The sequence below is a fragment of the Caloenas nicobarica genome, chromosome 2, assembly GCF_036013445.1.
Source record: "Caloenas nicobarica isolate bCalNic1 chromosome 2, bCalNic1.hap1, whole genome shotgun sequence".
Lineage (NCBI taxonomy): Eukaryota > Metazoa > Chordata > Aves > Columbiformes > Columbidae > Caloenas > Caloenas nicobarica.
The window spans coordinates 130,222,196-130,237,073 of record NC_088246.1 but is presented as its reverse complement, the minus strand read 5'-3'; the positions used below and the strand labels follow the sequence as shown (position 1 = coordinate 130,237,073).

General features: G+C 40.7%; 1 protein-coding gene across 1 annotated transcript in view; it reads left to right on the top strand.

Annotated features, from left to right (window-relative positions):
- The window catches only part of SLCO5A1 (solute carrier organic anion transporter family member 5A1), a 77,817-nt gene that overhangs the window by 47,171 nt on the left and 15,768 nt on the right, over positions 1 to 14,878 (top strand). The window contains exons 5-6 of the mRNA XM_065627619.1: positions 766 to 930; positions 5,787 to 5,985. Coding sequence (XP_065483691.1) covers positions 766 to 930; positions 5,787 to 5,985 — 364 coding nt within the window. The remainder of the gene's footprint in view (positions 1 to 765; positions 931 to 5,786; positions 5,986 to 14,878) is intronic.

Here is a 14,878-nt window from a genome sequence, read left to right as displayed (position 1 = left end):
CTACAGTGCTGAATTTCATGGAGTTCTGATATTTGATTTGAGGTTAATTGCAACATCTATGACTACTTTTTTGATTGAAGGTAATGATGTGCTTTCATTTTTGATTGATCATTTTATCCCTTCTGATAATATTCCATCCCTTGTATGTAAGGTATGTTGGGATTCATTGATATCATTGACGTTATTTTTTCAGTATGCTTTGTCTGCATCTGTTGTAAATACCTTTAAATCATGTAGAAAAATGTTCCCTTCTCAAATTATATTATTATTATCCCAGCTTTCCAAGCATGGTCCTTGAAGAAGAGAGTTACAGGGGAACTATGTGCTGTGTTTTCCTCCTGTGGAGTGCAAAACTCTGTACTATTGGTTCAGCAGTGTGATATGTGTTATGCCATAGAAAATTTCAAAGAAAGACATCAAAATAATTCCAAAATCACTACATTTTATTGCTGTTTTTCTTTCCTTTATAGGGTTACTATGTAGACCCTGTAACTTCTAGACTGTTTTGTTAAAACAGACCTCAGTTGTATTTGTGAAAAGTAGGACTGCAGCCCTAGGGTGGGGACATGAGATAGGGTAAGAGCAGACAGCAAAGACTGCAATCCCAAATATGCACTCTCCCTTCCGCTTAGCAAATGTGGCCAGATGCTAGCAAGCCATTATTGCCAGTCCATCTCAAAGAAAATCAATTTGGTTTGTTTCAGTTTGCTTTTGTTTCTCGCTCATTATTTATAACATCCGTTTGTCATTTTTGTCATTTTATAGAGCTTCCAAGAGCAGCTGTCAGGATCTTAAGCAACATGACATTCCTTTTTGTGAGTTTGTCATACACAGCTGAGAGTGCCATTGTCACAGCTTTTATTACCTTCATTCCCAAGTTCATCGAGTCACAGTTTGGCATCCCAGCTTCCAATGCCAGCATCTACACTGGTAAGGCATTGCCACGTAGTGTAATGTGGAAAGGGTGGGTGTTCTTTGACTAATGAAATGAATCAGTGTATGAATTGACCAAAAATGTGCTTGTTGAACAGGTGATTTGATCCAGCTTTGTGCATTTGGTTAGATATTCAGGCCGTTTTTTGATGTTTGCTATTATATACGTGTTTAGTAAAATGCGAACCCATTTATATTGTTAAAGGGCTGGGTTTTTTTTACATAAGCCTAGACAGACATTTTCTAATATGTTAGTGATCTTCAAGGGGGGAAAATGCAACAAAAACAAGCTAGAAAACCCATAGGCATTACTGCAGCTTGTGTGCTTTAAAGGATCTTTTAAAGCTGTTCTTATTTTCTGTGAATTTTACTTTGTCTTTGAACTTTAAAATATCCTAATCTTTCTTTTTTTCCCCAGTGACAAGTAGTTTATCTGTCTCATCCTTCAGTTATCTCTCCTCTCCAGGCTGGTAGTTTTCTCCATATTTACTGATTAACACTGAACGAACAATGATCTAATCTAGTCAGGAGAGCTCCCCAAATCCTCTCCCATCCATCATTTCAGGTCTGAGACCCCTCTTTTGCGGCTGTAGCACTTCTCCTTCTGTCACAGTAATATGCAGCCACATCCAACTTCTAACAGAGCTACAAACCACAGAATTTTAATCTTCGTACTGCTCTGCGGAAGGGAAAGATGGGAACTTCCCTTGGGGAAGGGGCCAAAATGTTGTGCAGAATTCGGGACTATGTCATGCAGATTGTTTCCCTTCTTTCCTGGTTGCATCAAAGATGCTTGTCTTTATAAGGATCTTTTTTTAATTCTCCATAGAGCTTCTCATATAGAATAGCTGCTGATTACTAGGCAGGTTAGTTCTTTGCTCCCCAATAATTCCAGTGCATGAGAAGGAGTGATGGAGTGAAGACTGAGTTGTGGGAACAGGGCTGAAGTATGGGGTTGAAGCTGCCCAGGGTCATCAGTCAAGGAAAAGACAAAAAGCAGTAGAAGAAAGAGAGAGAAAGAGACAGACACCTCACATGGGAATCGTATGTCACCAGCAGTGGCTGGAAGAAAAGCAAGGAGTCTTTCCACAGCGTGGAGGGGAAACATCAGAGAAGCACCATGTGGTGCCTTCTGTTTGAGAGCTTGCTGGGATGAGATTTTCTTCAGGGCATGGGATCTCTGTGTTCTGTATATAAGGAGGGAACGCTGATTGATGGGACCATGATTCTATCTGAAGCTTACAGCAGCCACACATGGATAGGCATTTTGCTGTAATCAGTCTTGATGGGATTGCTGCTCTATAACTCGCTTCATTTTCAGGATAAGCCAGAAATATTCTTGCCAGACAAAATATTCAACAGTCAGTACATTAAAAGAGATAAAAATGACATGGCCCTGTCCGGGGTGTGAAGCCATTAACATCTGTTGTTTTCACTGTCGTAAATTGCTTGATAAAGACTATTGTAATGAAACAGAAGAAGGAGATGAAATAGCTGAAGATGGATGTGCAACATGGACAAGCGAGCATTGCTTCCACAAGCCCGACTCCTAAACTTAGCATTAAAGTCAACCATTATTATTCATTTTATAAATTGCAGGAAAAATGGGAAGAGGAAACTTGGAAACTCTGTGTTAAATTGCTACTGGCTAACCTCGTAAAAGACATGTCCAGTTTACAAACTTCTGGTTAGCAAAATTAATTCACTTAAATGTTATTTATATTACTACATCTATACTTCATATGTACATCACCAGCTGAATACATGTGCTTGCTGAATCTCCTTATGTTACTGGTGTAAATTTTTTATTGGTCATTTTCCATCTCAATTAAATAGCAGGAATTCTTTAAGTCTCAATTTGTTTCTATTTTTAAACAAACCTGACATTAATCATCAGCAAAAATGCCATGTGCTAAACTTCATGTCTTGAACTTGTGCAGCTTCTGCTGCAGTTTTGTCTTGTTCAGAGTTTTGTTTTCCATGTGCAGAGCAGGTGGCATGTAGCCTCCAGGCTTTCTCAGGTCCAAAAGCAAAACCCAAACAACTTTGACTTTAGGTTACAGGTAGATCTTAGACAAATCCAGGTTAAAATTTCAGGTGCTTTTCTAGCTGGTTGACTTGTGAAAAAGAGTTATAATTCAAATAATTTGTAACTGGAAGAACTGCACGCTATATATTACAAAGCACTGTTCTGGTAACTTCTGCTAAAATGGTTACAAACACATTGGATCTACCTTTAGTTTTAGAAAAGGTATAATATGTATCCCAGACAGAATTGGTTTGCAAATCTCCACGGTGTTCCCTTTGAAAGCGTAGCCTGTTTAGCAGATGTTGCAGTTTTCTGTTCCCAGACTATTAGTAGCTGTTAAGATCATCTTTTGCTGCTGCGGAAAGCCTGAAGTGCTGCAGCATCCTGACAACAGCAAAAAGGACAAAGCTTGAAAATTGCTGACTGAAAGCTGATATTGCCTCAGAGCACTGTACCCAGGAGCGTATTTGGCACACACACAATTCCTGTAAGCCAAACTGTCATTATGAAATGAAGGAAAGTGCAGTGCAACAGCTTAGGATCAGATCTTAAGCTTTATTCCTCTAAATGCCTTTGAAAAAGAAGGATGCATGTGCTGGTTAGATATACATGCTTTGCTTTGCCCTGGAAGCTCATCTGGAAGTGCACTGGAGTAGCTGCGTTTCTTTGACAGTACATCACTTCTGATTTTGCATCCCCTGCTGAAAGAGAGGAGTGTAAGGATGAAGAGTTTGTAGTTAGAGCAAAAGAACCTGTCAGGCTTCGTGATGCACAGGAGGGAGTGTGCACTTGTCTCTGCTGCCTTCACCACAAACAGCAAAATCTACTCCTGCCCTTTCAGTTTCTCCCAGAGAGACAGTTTTTCCATCCCCAGCTCCACTTTGTGTGGAGGAACTAGTCTTTATACTTCTTCTGTGTAGGTTTCCCTATATCTTTCCAGCTCCCTGAATGAGAGCAAGCCTTGGCAGGCAATTTCTTCGTGTTCTCCTCATCTTTAATATTCTGATCCTCATCATGTGGCAGAGGATGGATGAAAACAGCAGCGCAGTATAATTCACTAATGAAAAGAACTACTAACATAATGCCTCACAAAGTATTTACCTGCTGAGTTTTGACAAGGTACAGTCTCAGTTCTAGTGAAGGGCTTTTCCAATATCCATGCTCTCAGGAGAATAAGAAAGAAAATGTAAATTCAGTCCCAAAAGAGGTTAAGAACTGAAAGCTAAGCTATAAGATGGAAGAAAGAAGAATAAAGTACTGAGGTTAGTTTATGGTCAGTAAGCCCTTACCTTGGGCAAGATCCTTGCATTGTATACCTGATGTAGCCATGGATTTGGTCCATGGAATTTGGTTCACCTGCCAGGGGGGTTTTAGAAGGCATTGCAGGTGATCCCAGTCTGCCTTCGGCGTGGATGTGAGCTTCTCTGACACAGATTTCATAGAGCAGGTAATGCCTGGTGGACTCAGCTGAGTTACCATTTTCACCCAGAGAGAACATTTTCAGGGCAAGTGAAAGGATTTGCATTATTTGCTTCCCTTGTTCATATTCAGTCATTGAAAGTGAGAGATATAACAGCTTGAGAGAGATAACAGCTTTGAACTTCATGAAAATAATTTCATTCTCCTAGAAAGACTTACACATTTAAATTCTGCTCTTATGAGAAACATTGGTTTTGAGTCTGCAAAGCGTCGTTATTGAGAATCTTCCTAATAAAATGACGTTTGATTTTATAATGCCATTGGTGATGGCAGTATAATTAAGATGGCAACTCTTTTTACCTCTTATTTTCACTTTCGTGCTCTCAACATTTTGATAAATATGGTGTACACTTCACCTTTAGACAAATTAGCAGAGAATGAGAATGTTTTGCAGTAATATTAGATATTTGCAATTGACAGTCTTACCGACTTCTTTAAAAAGAAGACGAACATCTTTAAGGATTTGGATGATAAAGTTTAGTTCCTCCTCCCTAGATGCAACTGCCAAAAGTTGTTCAAATTCCATATTTATGTGGAATGCATATTTTTTAGCAAAGACGTTATTTAAAGAGCTTCTCACATGTCAGAAGCAAAAGCCAAGGGAAGCTAAGAAGTGCAAGACGTTCACTGACACCACCGCCTCAGGCCCTGGGAAGTGAGGACAACCCGGTGATGTGTTGCTAAACTGCCACCTTAAAACCGCAGCAGCAGAGCGACAGAAATTTCGAAGGCTTGTTTTTTGTGTCTTAAACTTATCCTAATAATAATTCCAGTATCTTAATTTCTTTCATTATGCTTGATCAGTTTGCACTCCATGTGGCTGTGCTGAGATGATTGGGGCTGCCAGTGTAAGAAAGTGGTATTCAACTTGAGTAGAGTATCCAGAAGACAGAATTTGGAGCTGGGTTTGTGCATGCACTTCGAGGTGGGAAGGCTTCTGGGATCCTGCCTGGGATTAACACTTGTGCTTCACTGGACTTAATCATGAGAGCAGGAAGAGGAAGATTTGTGTCCAAATCTGGATTTCTTCAAATTTTCAGTGATAGAATTGGCACAATGTGTATCCCTTCTCGCCATTCTAAAATAAATACAAAGCAATGTTTCTGCTTTTAAGTACAATAGTTCTCTTATAGTGCTTTGGCTGCTGGTAATATCATAAGGAGGCTTTTATTAATTCTTTGACAACACTCCAAAGGTTTGAAAAGTCTGACTCAGTTTGCTGGCAGACAATGGAGATCTTAGTATAGCATTTGCAGTCATCTAATTAGGGAACGAAGCCAATATTTATGTGTTATTCCATTTTGGTAGGTCCTGTTTTAAGGTTGCTCAAATTTCTTCCTGGCAGGTGTGATTATTGTCCCGAGTGCTGGTGTTGGGATTGTCCTAGGCGGCTACATTATTAAAAAACTGAAACTTGGTGCGAGAGAGTCTGCGAAGTTGGCTATGATCTGCAGTGGTGTATCTCTGCTGTGCTTTTCAACTCTCTTCATTGTTGGATGTGAAAGCATTAATCTGGGGGGAATAAATATACCTTACACAACTGGGTAAGTATCTTGGAATTATCTGTGGCAAAACCAACTTTTTTCCAAAAAGTCTGATAAAGAAATGTAAAAAATGCTGATGGATGATGTACCGAAGAAGCCATATATTCAAATGACAATTTGGCAAGTATCGTAATATAAACACACACTGTTACGATGTGGCCCTTTGGTTTTACATCTAGCTTATAACGAAGCTTATGTAGTAATTCACCTTTTAGAGGGATGGGAAAAAGTGTTAGAATGGACTTCTGTGACTTCCTAGAAAATAAGAATAGTGTCCTGTGTAGATTGCTTAGAGTTTAGTTAGTGTTTCAAAATATTCTTTTCTGCTGATGAAAATTGAGAAAATATAGAAGGGTTTATAAAGATATTTTCTGAATAGGTTTGTTTATTATCACCATAGTAGTGTCTTAGGTCTTCAGTCCCTGTTTGAGAGGAATCACTTGGGCATGTGTTACAACATTAGTGGTGTGTGCTGCTTCTGAACCCCTTGCTAGTTGTATGAATGGCCTCCAGCCCTTGCTGTATCATCATCAAGACAGCGACTAGATCATAACCCTTAAAGGTATATTGAGAATGAAGAAGACTGTCATGGAAAAGGAGGAATGGATGTGGGAGAGTATTGAGAGTGAGGGATTTAAGCTGTGACATTAAGAAATGCATGGATGGGCATTTTAAAGAAGTGAGGGATATTAAGGAGGAAGACGGTGTGGAAAAGTTGTGAGAAGGTGTTTCACTGGAAGGTAATTCCTCAGAAGCCTGGTATAAGCTTATATTTTCTTTCTTATTTCATGCATTAGCTTTTCCCCAAAATTACTTTCTTCTCCAAAATTACTTTCTTCATGTAGCTTAAACACAAGAATGGCATGAGCATTTGAGCACCACATACGTATCTGAAGCAATGTTTTTCCCTTTGCTTTTACATCTGAGACAATGTCTGCCTTTTATTTATGGCCAGGTGCTGGTTATCAGGTCCATTTGAAATCTTGCTTTTAAGGCTCAGTTTTGGACTCTTTGACATTTTGACTTTTGGAAGAGAGTGTAGAAGATGTGCGGAGCAGGAAAAGAGATGGTCCAACAGGGAAAAAAAGCTACAGTGGAGCTGTGAGCAAGCCAAGTGAAAACCAAAGAGGATAAATGCGAAGCAAGGGAGGAGGAAAATAGGCACTGTTTACACAGAGAATATTTTGTATTACATGTTGCTGGGTGTTACTACATTGCTGTCAAACCCTAATCCTAGAGCAAGGAAAACCAGCAACTGAAAATCATGAGCTCATGGAAAGGTGGTTTATTGCTTTGTATTCTTAATACCTAGAGTTAAAGCTTGGTGCTGAGGGGCTGACTGTAGAGGGAAACAGCATGGTGATATATCTTGGTCTCAGCATCGTGGGCTGAAGAAGGAGAGAATGGAGATGGAAAAGGGGTGGAATGCTTTGATTGTCCACCCTGTGACAGCCTGGGGGCATAGATGAGGAAATCAAAATTATTAGGAATTAAAATGTAAATTTCAGATAGCAATTAATTGAACTGTGTGTTAAGTCAGTGTGTCACTGCCTGGCTAATGAGGAGGCTGTTCTTTTCTGTCTGTGAAAAAGTGCTATTTCATTTGTATCTATTTCTAAATTGAAAACAAGGCAAACTGTTGTTATATGGCACTTAACATTCACACTGGAATGTAAGAGTATCTGATTTCATTTTTGCAGTAAATAATAACATTTGCAGTAAACGCAGCATGAATTGAAATAGGAGTCTATTCACCGCTGTTCAGAAAGTGCACTAGCATTACTTCTTTACCATCTTCATCTAATTGTTCTCATTGAGACAAGAGGTGGGAGACAGTAATGGCAAAATTCTGGGAAATGTTGAAGTATACCAGCTCTTTGAAATCAGTATAAGAATCAGTATGCTCAGACTGTAACATCATCAGAAACTGAGAATTACCAGTGTGTTATAAAGCAGGGTTCAGGAGTTTGCAGCCTCAGACCCATGGAATTTTTTTAATGCAGAGATCAAACAAAATGATAATAAAGAAGCAGCACTATATGTAAATTCATCCTGAACGTCTGACATGGTGAACATTTTCTTAGTCCTCGTGGTCAATCGTTTGATAGCTTCAAATCTTTTACTTGGTGGACAACTCTTCCTCAGACATCAAAGGATGTTATTGTTCATGCAACAAAAAAGCATGCTTTCCTTTTGAGGTTTAATAAAACACATACTTCAGTCTCTACTCGCAACACAGAGCAGTGTATGGACATCAAAGGCAGTTCAACAGGCTAGGATGGATAGGAGAAGCACTGTAGCTACTTGCTTCAGAGTAAATTGTCTTGCCCCATGCTCTGCCTTAACATGGCAATGCCAGGTCTGATGTCTGAGCTACCTGCACTGGCAGCAGCCCAGCCCAGAGATCTCAGCTGCATTGGGCAGCACAGACATACCCCATGGGAGATTTCCCTTTCTGAATCTTCCCTGGACAAACATGTTTAGTTCTGCTTTTCTTTTACATTTAAAAAGTACTTATTTTTCCTTGATGAGCTGAGTATGTTTCATAACTCAGTATTTTTCTAACTGTACCATCTGCAAGGAAGTGGATGGGACCTGGAGGCATGCACAGATTAGAATACATTTTCAAGGATTTTCTGCTGTTTTATGTTGGGCACAAGCAGCTTTGCTGTTTTTACTGTGTAGTCAGCAGTTCTGTTATCAGGAAGGTCAAGGGCACCTCTGTATTATACATCTCAGCATTTTAGAACCTGTTGTTCTGTGCCCCAGCCTTATGTCTGAAGGCATGTTCGATATTTGAATACAGGGTAAGGAGCCTTATGTCAAAGGCATATACAGCATCCCTTCTCTTGCACCATAACCAGCATCCGAATGGGAAGTCCTGAACCAGTGAATTGTCTCCATGTCCAAATGGCTTTTGAAGCTCTCCAAGGAGGGAGACTCCACAATCTCCCTGGGCAATCCGTGCCAGTGCTTGGTCACCCTTACAGTGAAAAAGTGTCTTGTGATGTCCAGAGGGAACCTCCTGTGTTTCAGTTTGGGCCCATTGCCTCTGGTCCTGGCCCTGGGCACCACCTGTCTCCCTCTTCTTTACAGCCTCCCTTCAGGTCTCTTCCGTGTTTTGTGATATAAGGGAACTAAAACAGGCTCCATGGGGAACTTACTCATAATGACAGATTCCCGGATTAGTTCAATTCCGTCCCTCACATTTCTGATATGTAATGAATCCAAACAGACCCTTTTGGATGCCTTTCTGTTGTTTTGGTGCAATTAAGGTTTAGTTAAATCATGCAATTGACTTACTGAGGCACTAAAAACATAAAAACATTCTATGCTTCCTCTTGTACCACCAGTTTAGATTTCTGTTACCTCTTGTATCTCTTTCAGTCCAATCAGCCAGTTGGATCCATTAAATTGAAAGCAGTGACTAATTGGATCAGAACAATAACAACAAAGAAGGAATCCAGCTAAGACAGTGAGAGGGTCCCTTGTTTGACAGCTACACAAAAATTGCATCATTGCTGTGATTCCAGCTGCTCGCCAACAAGGAGACTGCAAATCTCTGCCATCCAGAATGTCCTTGAATACCAAACCAAAAATATTGCTATCAAATTAAGATAATCCTTTTTTATCATATAGCCTAATATTAAGACTATAGAACTTATGTGGTGAGGAGTTATTTCCTTTCCTTTGTATTTCTTTGCTCCTGTAGGTTACTACAGCAATCTAAATAAATATGAATAAAACCATTTGCAAACCAATTCTTTGTTTAGATATTACCAAAATATAGCCAGGCCCTGGGTTTTTTTTGGTTTTGGTTTGTTTGGTTGGTTTTGATTTTTTTTTTTTAATTGTGTTTCATTTAGCTTGTAGCTTCATGGGAAGGGGGTCCACCTTTTTTTCCAATGTGCATACACTGACTGCCAGCACAATCAAGTTTCAGTCCAAGCCCGGGTATCTGAAATAACAGGTCACAGCTCTAAAAACTCCAGGAAATAAATCTTGCCTTATACCTTCCCTTTTCTTACTTTACTCCTATAGCACAAGCCTTCCACAGTTATGATTGGAGAGGAGAACAGGATTTAGAAAAAAAAATGTTAGGAACTAGAGTCTCTTTTATTGTTAGTGGCATCTAATAAAGCTCTCCTCTTTATTAGCTTTACCAGCATCATGTCATGGAGACACAGAACAGTCTCCCTGAGAAGTGAACAAATGCAATTTGTCAGATGAGACTCTGGGTTTTGTCCCAGCACACATGTTTAGCAAACTTACAGTTGAATCCTATTAATGAAAGGACCAATGTCATTGTTTGTGATTGAACAAATAGTTCAGGAAATGCTGTTGTTTGGGGCCGGTTTCTGTTAGTGTGCATGACGGGTGTCCTTGGCAGCTCAGGTGAAGCAGCGCTGCGAGTCGACAGCATCTGTACCTGCTGAAACAGGCAGGGCAGCTGCTTCTCACACATCCCGTGTCTACAGCGGTGGGTGCATTGAAACTAAGCTGCTTTTCCCACAAACCGGCTCCTGAGGAGGACTTACTATCTTTGGTGCAATTTCCATAAGAGCCTGCTTTTTCTGACCAATGCAGGTAAATCTGCAATGTGCTGTGCAGTAATTCAGGGATCAATGCTGTGTTTCCCTTTGTGGAGAGCAGGCAGCTTCACAGTGTCGGAAGGCAGGATTAGTAGAGTATTTTGGTTCAGCTTGTTGCTGGAAAAATATCTACCTTCGAGAAAAAAATGATCCCCTCCTGGGAGGAGCGTTCATAGAAATCTGTAACAATATGTACTGTGTGGCAGACCACATGTGAAGAAAACGGGGTTACGTGGATATGTGTCAGCAGGGATTTCATGTCCCCAGCATATAAATTCCATTTTCCTTCATTAGCTTCCCATCGTTGAAAGAGGAGTGAACAATAACTGAACACTGAAGGTAATAAAGATGAAAGCATGAACCTCTTACAACTGTCTGATAATGAGCTTTTGGAAACAGAGTTAGTAGATAATTTTGTGTATCACCTGTTCTTGAAAGGATGAAAAAAGCTTTTTCTTTGCATGAAAGACTTACTATAAACAAAAAAAATCCCCTAAATAAACCTTGCAATGATATGCTGAGGTACAAAAGGTGATGAAAGCTGGAGAGAGACAGCTTGCAGTAGCTTGCTATTAATTTGAGCATATTTACTTTGTGTATATGTAAACTTCAGCTTTCTTCCGGGGAAATAAAAAAAAATGCCCCAAGATTAAATTTTCACAGTGGTCTCAATTAAGTTTCCAGTTTCATGCTTCTAGTTTCTCATGTGCCTGATTTCATTAACCTTTATTTTTAAGCTGATCTCCTAACCTCTGTGTCACGGTCATGTTCAGCAGAGCAGCTGAAGTGAGTTCAGTAAGCAGGGCAAGTCATGGAGCGGGCTCTCCTGCCTGTGGAACAGCACGACCCATCTGCTGCTGGGAAGGGTTTTACATGGTGGAGGGATAAGGGGTCAGAAGAATGCCTTTCACAGGGTGGGAAATGTTGGAGAGGGTAACCCTGGCAGTAGGGACATGGGCAGGAGGGTCTCCCAGGCCCAGCTGGGGAGCCACTGCTTACCCCAGGTATTCAGGCATCCAGGGCATCCAGCTCAGCCGGCCACTGAGTAGCTTGCAAAACTCCAAAAATTTATCCTCTCCTTTTGGTGTCACTGTGCTGCTGAAATTGGTATGTTCTCGAGGAATGGTTTTGATCATTTGGTGTTTTCCATCTATTGAGAGATTACTGAAAAAGTCTGCCTGTTGCTGTATGACGTGTTGCTGCATATTGCCTTTTGGAATCCAGTGTGATATAATAAGACAAGTTCCAGCTGATAGCTGAGAAGGCGACAGAACCAGTATAAGCCCTGGATATTTAATTTCCTGGTCAAACTGCAACTTGTTTCTAAAACTGTTCCTTGTTTGTTTATGGTGCAAGAAAGAAAACACTCAGAAAGCCTTTGGTTAGCATCCAACTAGACCATAAAGAACAAAGTAGCTCCAAGAGCTAAATTTGTGAACCTGATTTGTGTGATTAGTAGACAGTCAATAAATATTTAAGAGCTACTTAGTAACGTTTGATCAGCCACGAAAGTGCCCAGCTGGAAGGACAAGCATAATCAGCAAAATCAAACAGTAGTGTATAAAACCATTAAAAATTAGTCTAGTGGAAGCCACAAAGCAGCAGTCATACTCCTTAGTGTCACTAATGACAGGAGGTAGGTGATGGATGACATGGGTGACAGTCACTGTGTGTAGAGTGGCCCCTGAGCCAAGTCTCTGGTTTATTCTGGTGTAGAAGATGGGGGCAGAAGAACATCCCTTGTGGTCCTTGGGGTATTTGGGACATGGAAAGTCTGATACTAGCTGTTTACCTTTACAGTAGTCCTGCATATGCATTACAGATGTGAAAGCAAGCAAGCAGCAGCCCTCGTGGGGCTCTGCAGCCATGATGGTCGTGAGCATGTGTACAGGATCTCAGGGATGCAGCTGCAAACTTAGTCCAGATTCCTTTTCAACTCCTGCCTGGCTGAGGAGGTGCTAAAATTCCCTGGATATCTACTGATTTGCTTAGAGCAGAGACACTTGAGCTAGCTTTAATCAGCAGTGGCACCATTGAGCAATATCGAGAGCAGGGCAAACAGGGCAGCACAGTTAATTCAGCAGGATGCTGCAGTGCCCAGTGTGGAGAGGTTTTGCATATCAACATAGTTCCCAAGGCAAGATTTTTACCTGTGGCGCATGTGCAAATACTCATGGCCCAACAGAGCTCAGTACTTAGCTCGCTCTGGTTTTGCAGATTCCGCAGTGGTCAAACTGGCATTTGTTTTCAGAAATTCAGGTCTACTGGACTGGACTGCACACAGACCACAGGCAGTGACAGGATGGTGTCTGCAGCTGCACTTGCCACTCAGGTGTGAGAAGGCAAAGGGCACAGTCTTCTCCCAGAGTTGGGGATTTTCAGACATATGCTGTAGTCCCCAGAAATGGCCTTTAAATTATGCTCATGCAATGTCTTCTCTTTATCATGTTTAACCTTGTGTAGATTGCTTCAATATTCTTTGGAAGCTGGGTTTTCATATCTAATCAGTGGACTACGGGATAAATGGTGCAATGGAAGACACTTTTTGCTTCCATTTGTGAAAAAAAAGTCTCACCTAGTTTAAACATATCAGCCAGGAAAAGAAAAGAGGGACTCCCTGTGTCACTGAGCTAGGCAGATCCAGCCTCTTGGGAGAGGATCCAGCAGCTGTTCCCCTCTGTGGATAGAGGCCAGAGTGACTGCAGTCTATGAAACACTGGTGAAAGGTGGCACATGGACTATTTAAAGTAACCTTTCAGACTAAGCTAAAGACACACCAAAGAGTTCCGGTACCAGTGTAATAAAACCCTGTGTGATCTGGCTGTGTGATCACTGGACTGATCATTGTGATCATTGTCTTCGGACCAAATTCTGATCTGGCCTTGCTGTCACTCTCGGTTCCCATCTCACCTTCCCTGGCCAGGGTGCCAGCCAAAAAGTCATAGGAGGGAGGTCAGGTGCTCACTTGCGTGTTCTGAACTTCTGGAGATCTTCAGAGGTGCCGGCTGTCTTGATTCCTTACAGAGCTTGCCTTTCTGACTTTGGCGCCTGAAAGAACTAAAAACTTTCAGGTTTAGGTACTACAAATTAAAACCTATAAAATAAGTGGTGTGAAACTGGCCCTCTGTCTCCCAAAAAACTCATGCATTGCAGTACTGAATATTGCAGTCCCTAACATTCGGGTACTTTGAGACACAAAATAGCACTTATAAGCCTAGAGTGCTTCTATGGCAGAAAGTAACATCATAAAATGAGGTTTTTCCTAAGTTACAGGAAAAGCTTCAGGTGAAAACTTTGATATCAGCTGCTTTTCGGTTTTCAGTGGCTTGGAATCACCTTATGCAGTGAAGAGGGAGTGCAGGTGCACAGTTCAGGAACATTGATTTCTTTAGACAGAGGTATTTAGGAAATAAGAGGTAGGGTCCCTAGTCTCAGCCAACCCTGTCACTTAGAGATAGATTGGTGTGAATAAAGTCATTCAGGTAACTTTTCCATTGGCTTAGTGCATTCACGTTGCTGGCAGTATTTTAAACCCAGATAAAACTGCAAATGAGATGCAGAAAATTGAACCAGCAATAAACCACACTGCAGATGCTTGCTTTTCCACTTATTAAATTTATTTAGCGACCTGAAACAACACAGAGAGCATGGCAAGTAGTAGTAAAAATAGGTATAAATATAACACGGGCCATTTAAAATGTCATGCTTGTTATAATCTGCCTGCATAATGACAGCAGAAAATAACTTACATTTCAAGGTATGTCTGCGTATATATCTAGGTGGAGCAGTTAGAATCATACAATCATAGAAAGTCCTGAGTTGGAAGGGTTATTTTCTTTGTGGTACCTGAGCTAATATGCGAACGTGCTCAGTAATAACATGGATTAAAGGTAATACTTTATGCCTATACCTTCAGGTACCTTCTGGCATAATGCCTTCAGGTACTACTAAAGATGATTAGGTTGGATTAGTTAATATTAGATGTGGTTTATTTAGTTGCAACTACAAGATTTCAGCAGAGCTTGCACATATTTTCACGTTGGCCGTAGGAACTCCTTAAGTTTAATTTTTCAGCAGCCTTCATGTGTTCAGAATTTACAAGCAGAGTAGTAGAACTTGAAACTGTCAGATAAAGCTAGTAAGAGCTAGATTCAAAACAAACAGCTCATGTAGCAGGCTGTGGACTGTTGAAAAATCCTTGCTGTTGGATATTGTAGATGCAAAAAAACTTAAGAAGAGAAGTACAGCGGAAAAAGATGGGGTTTCTTAACTAAAAATCACATCAGACTTAGAAAATATTT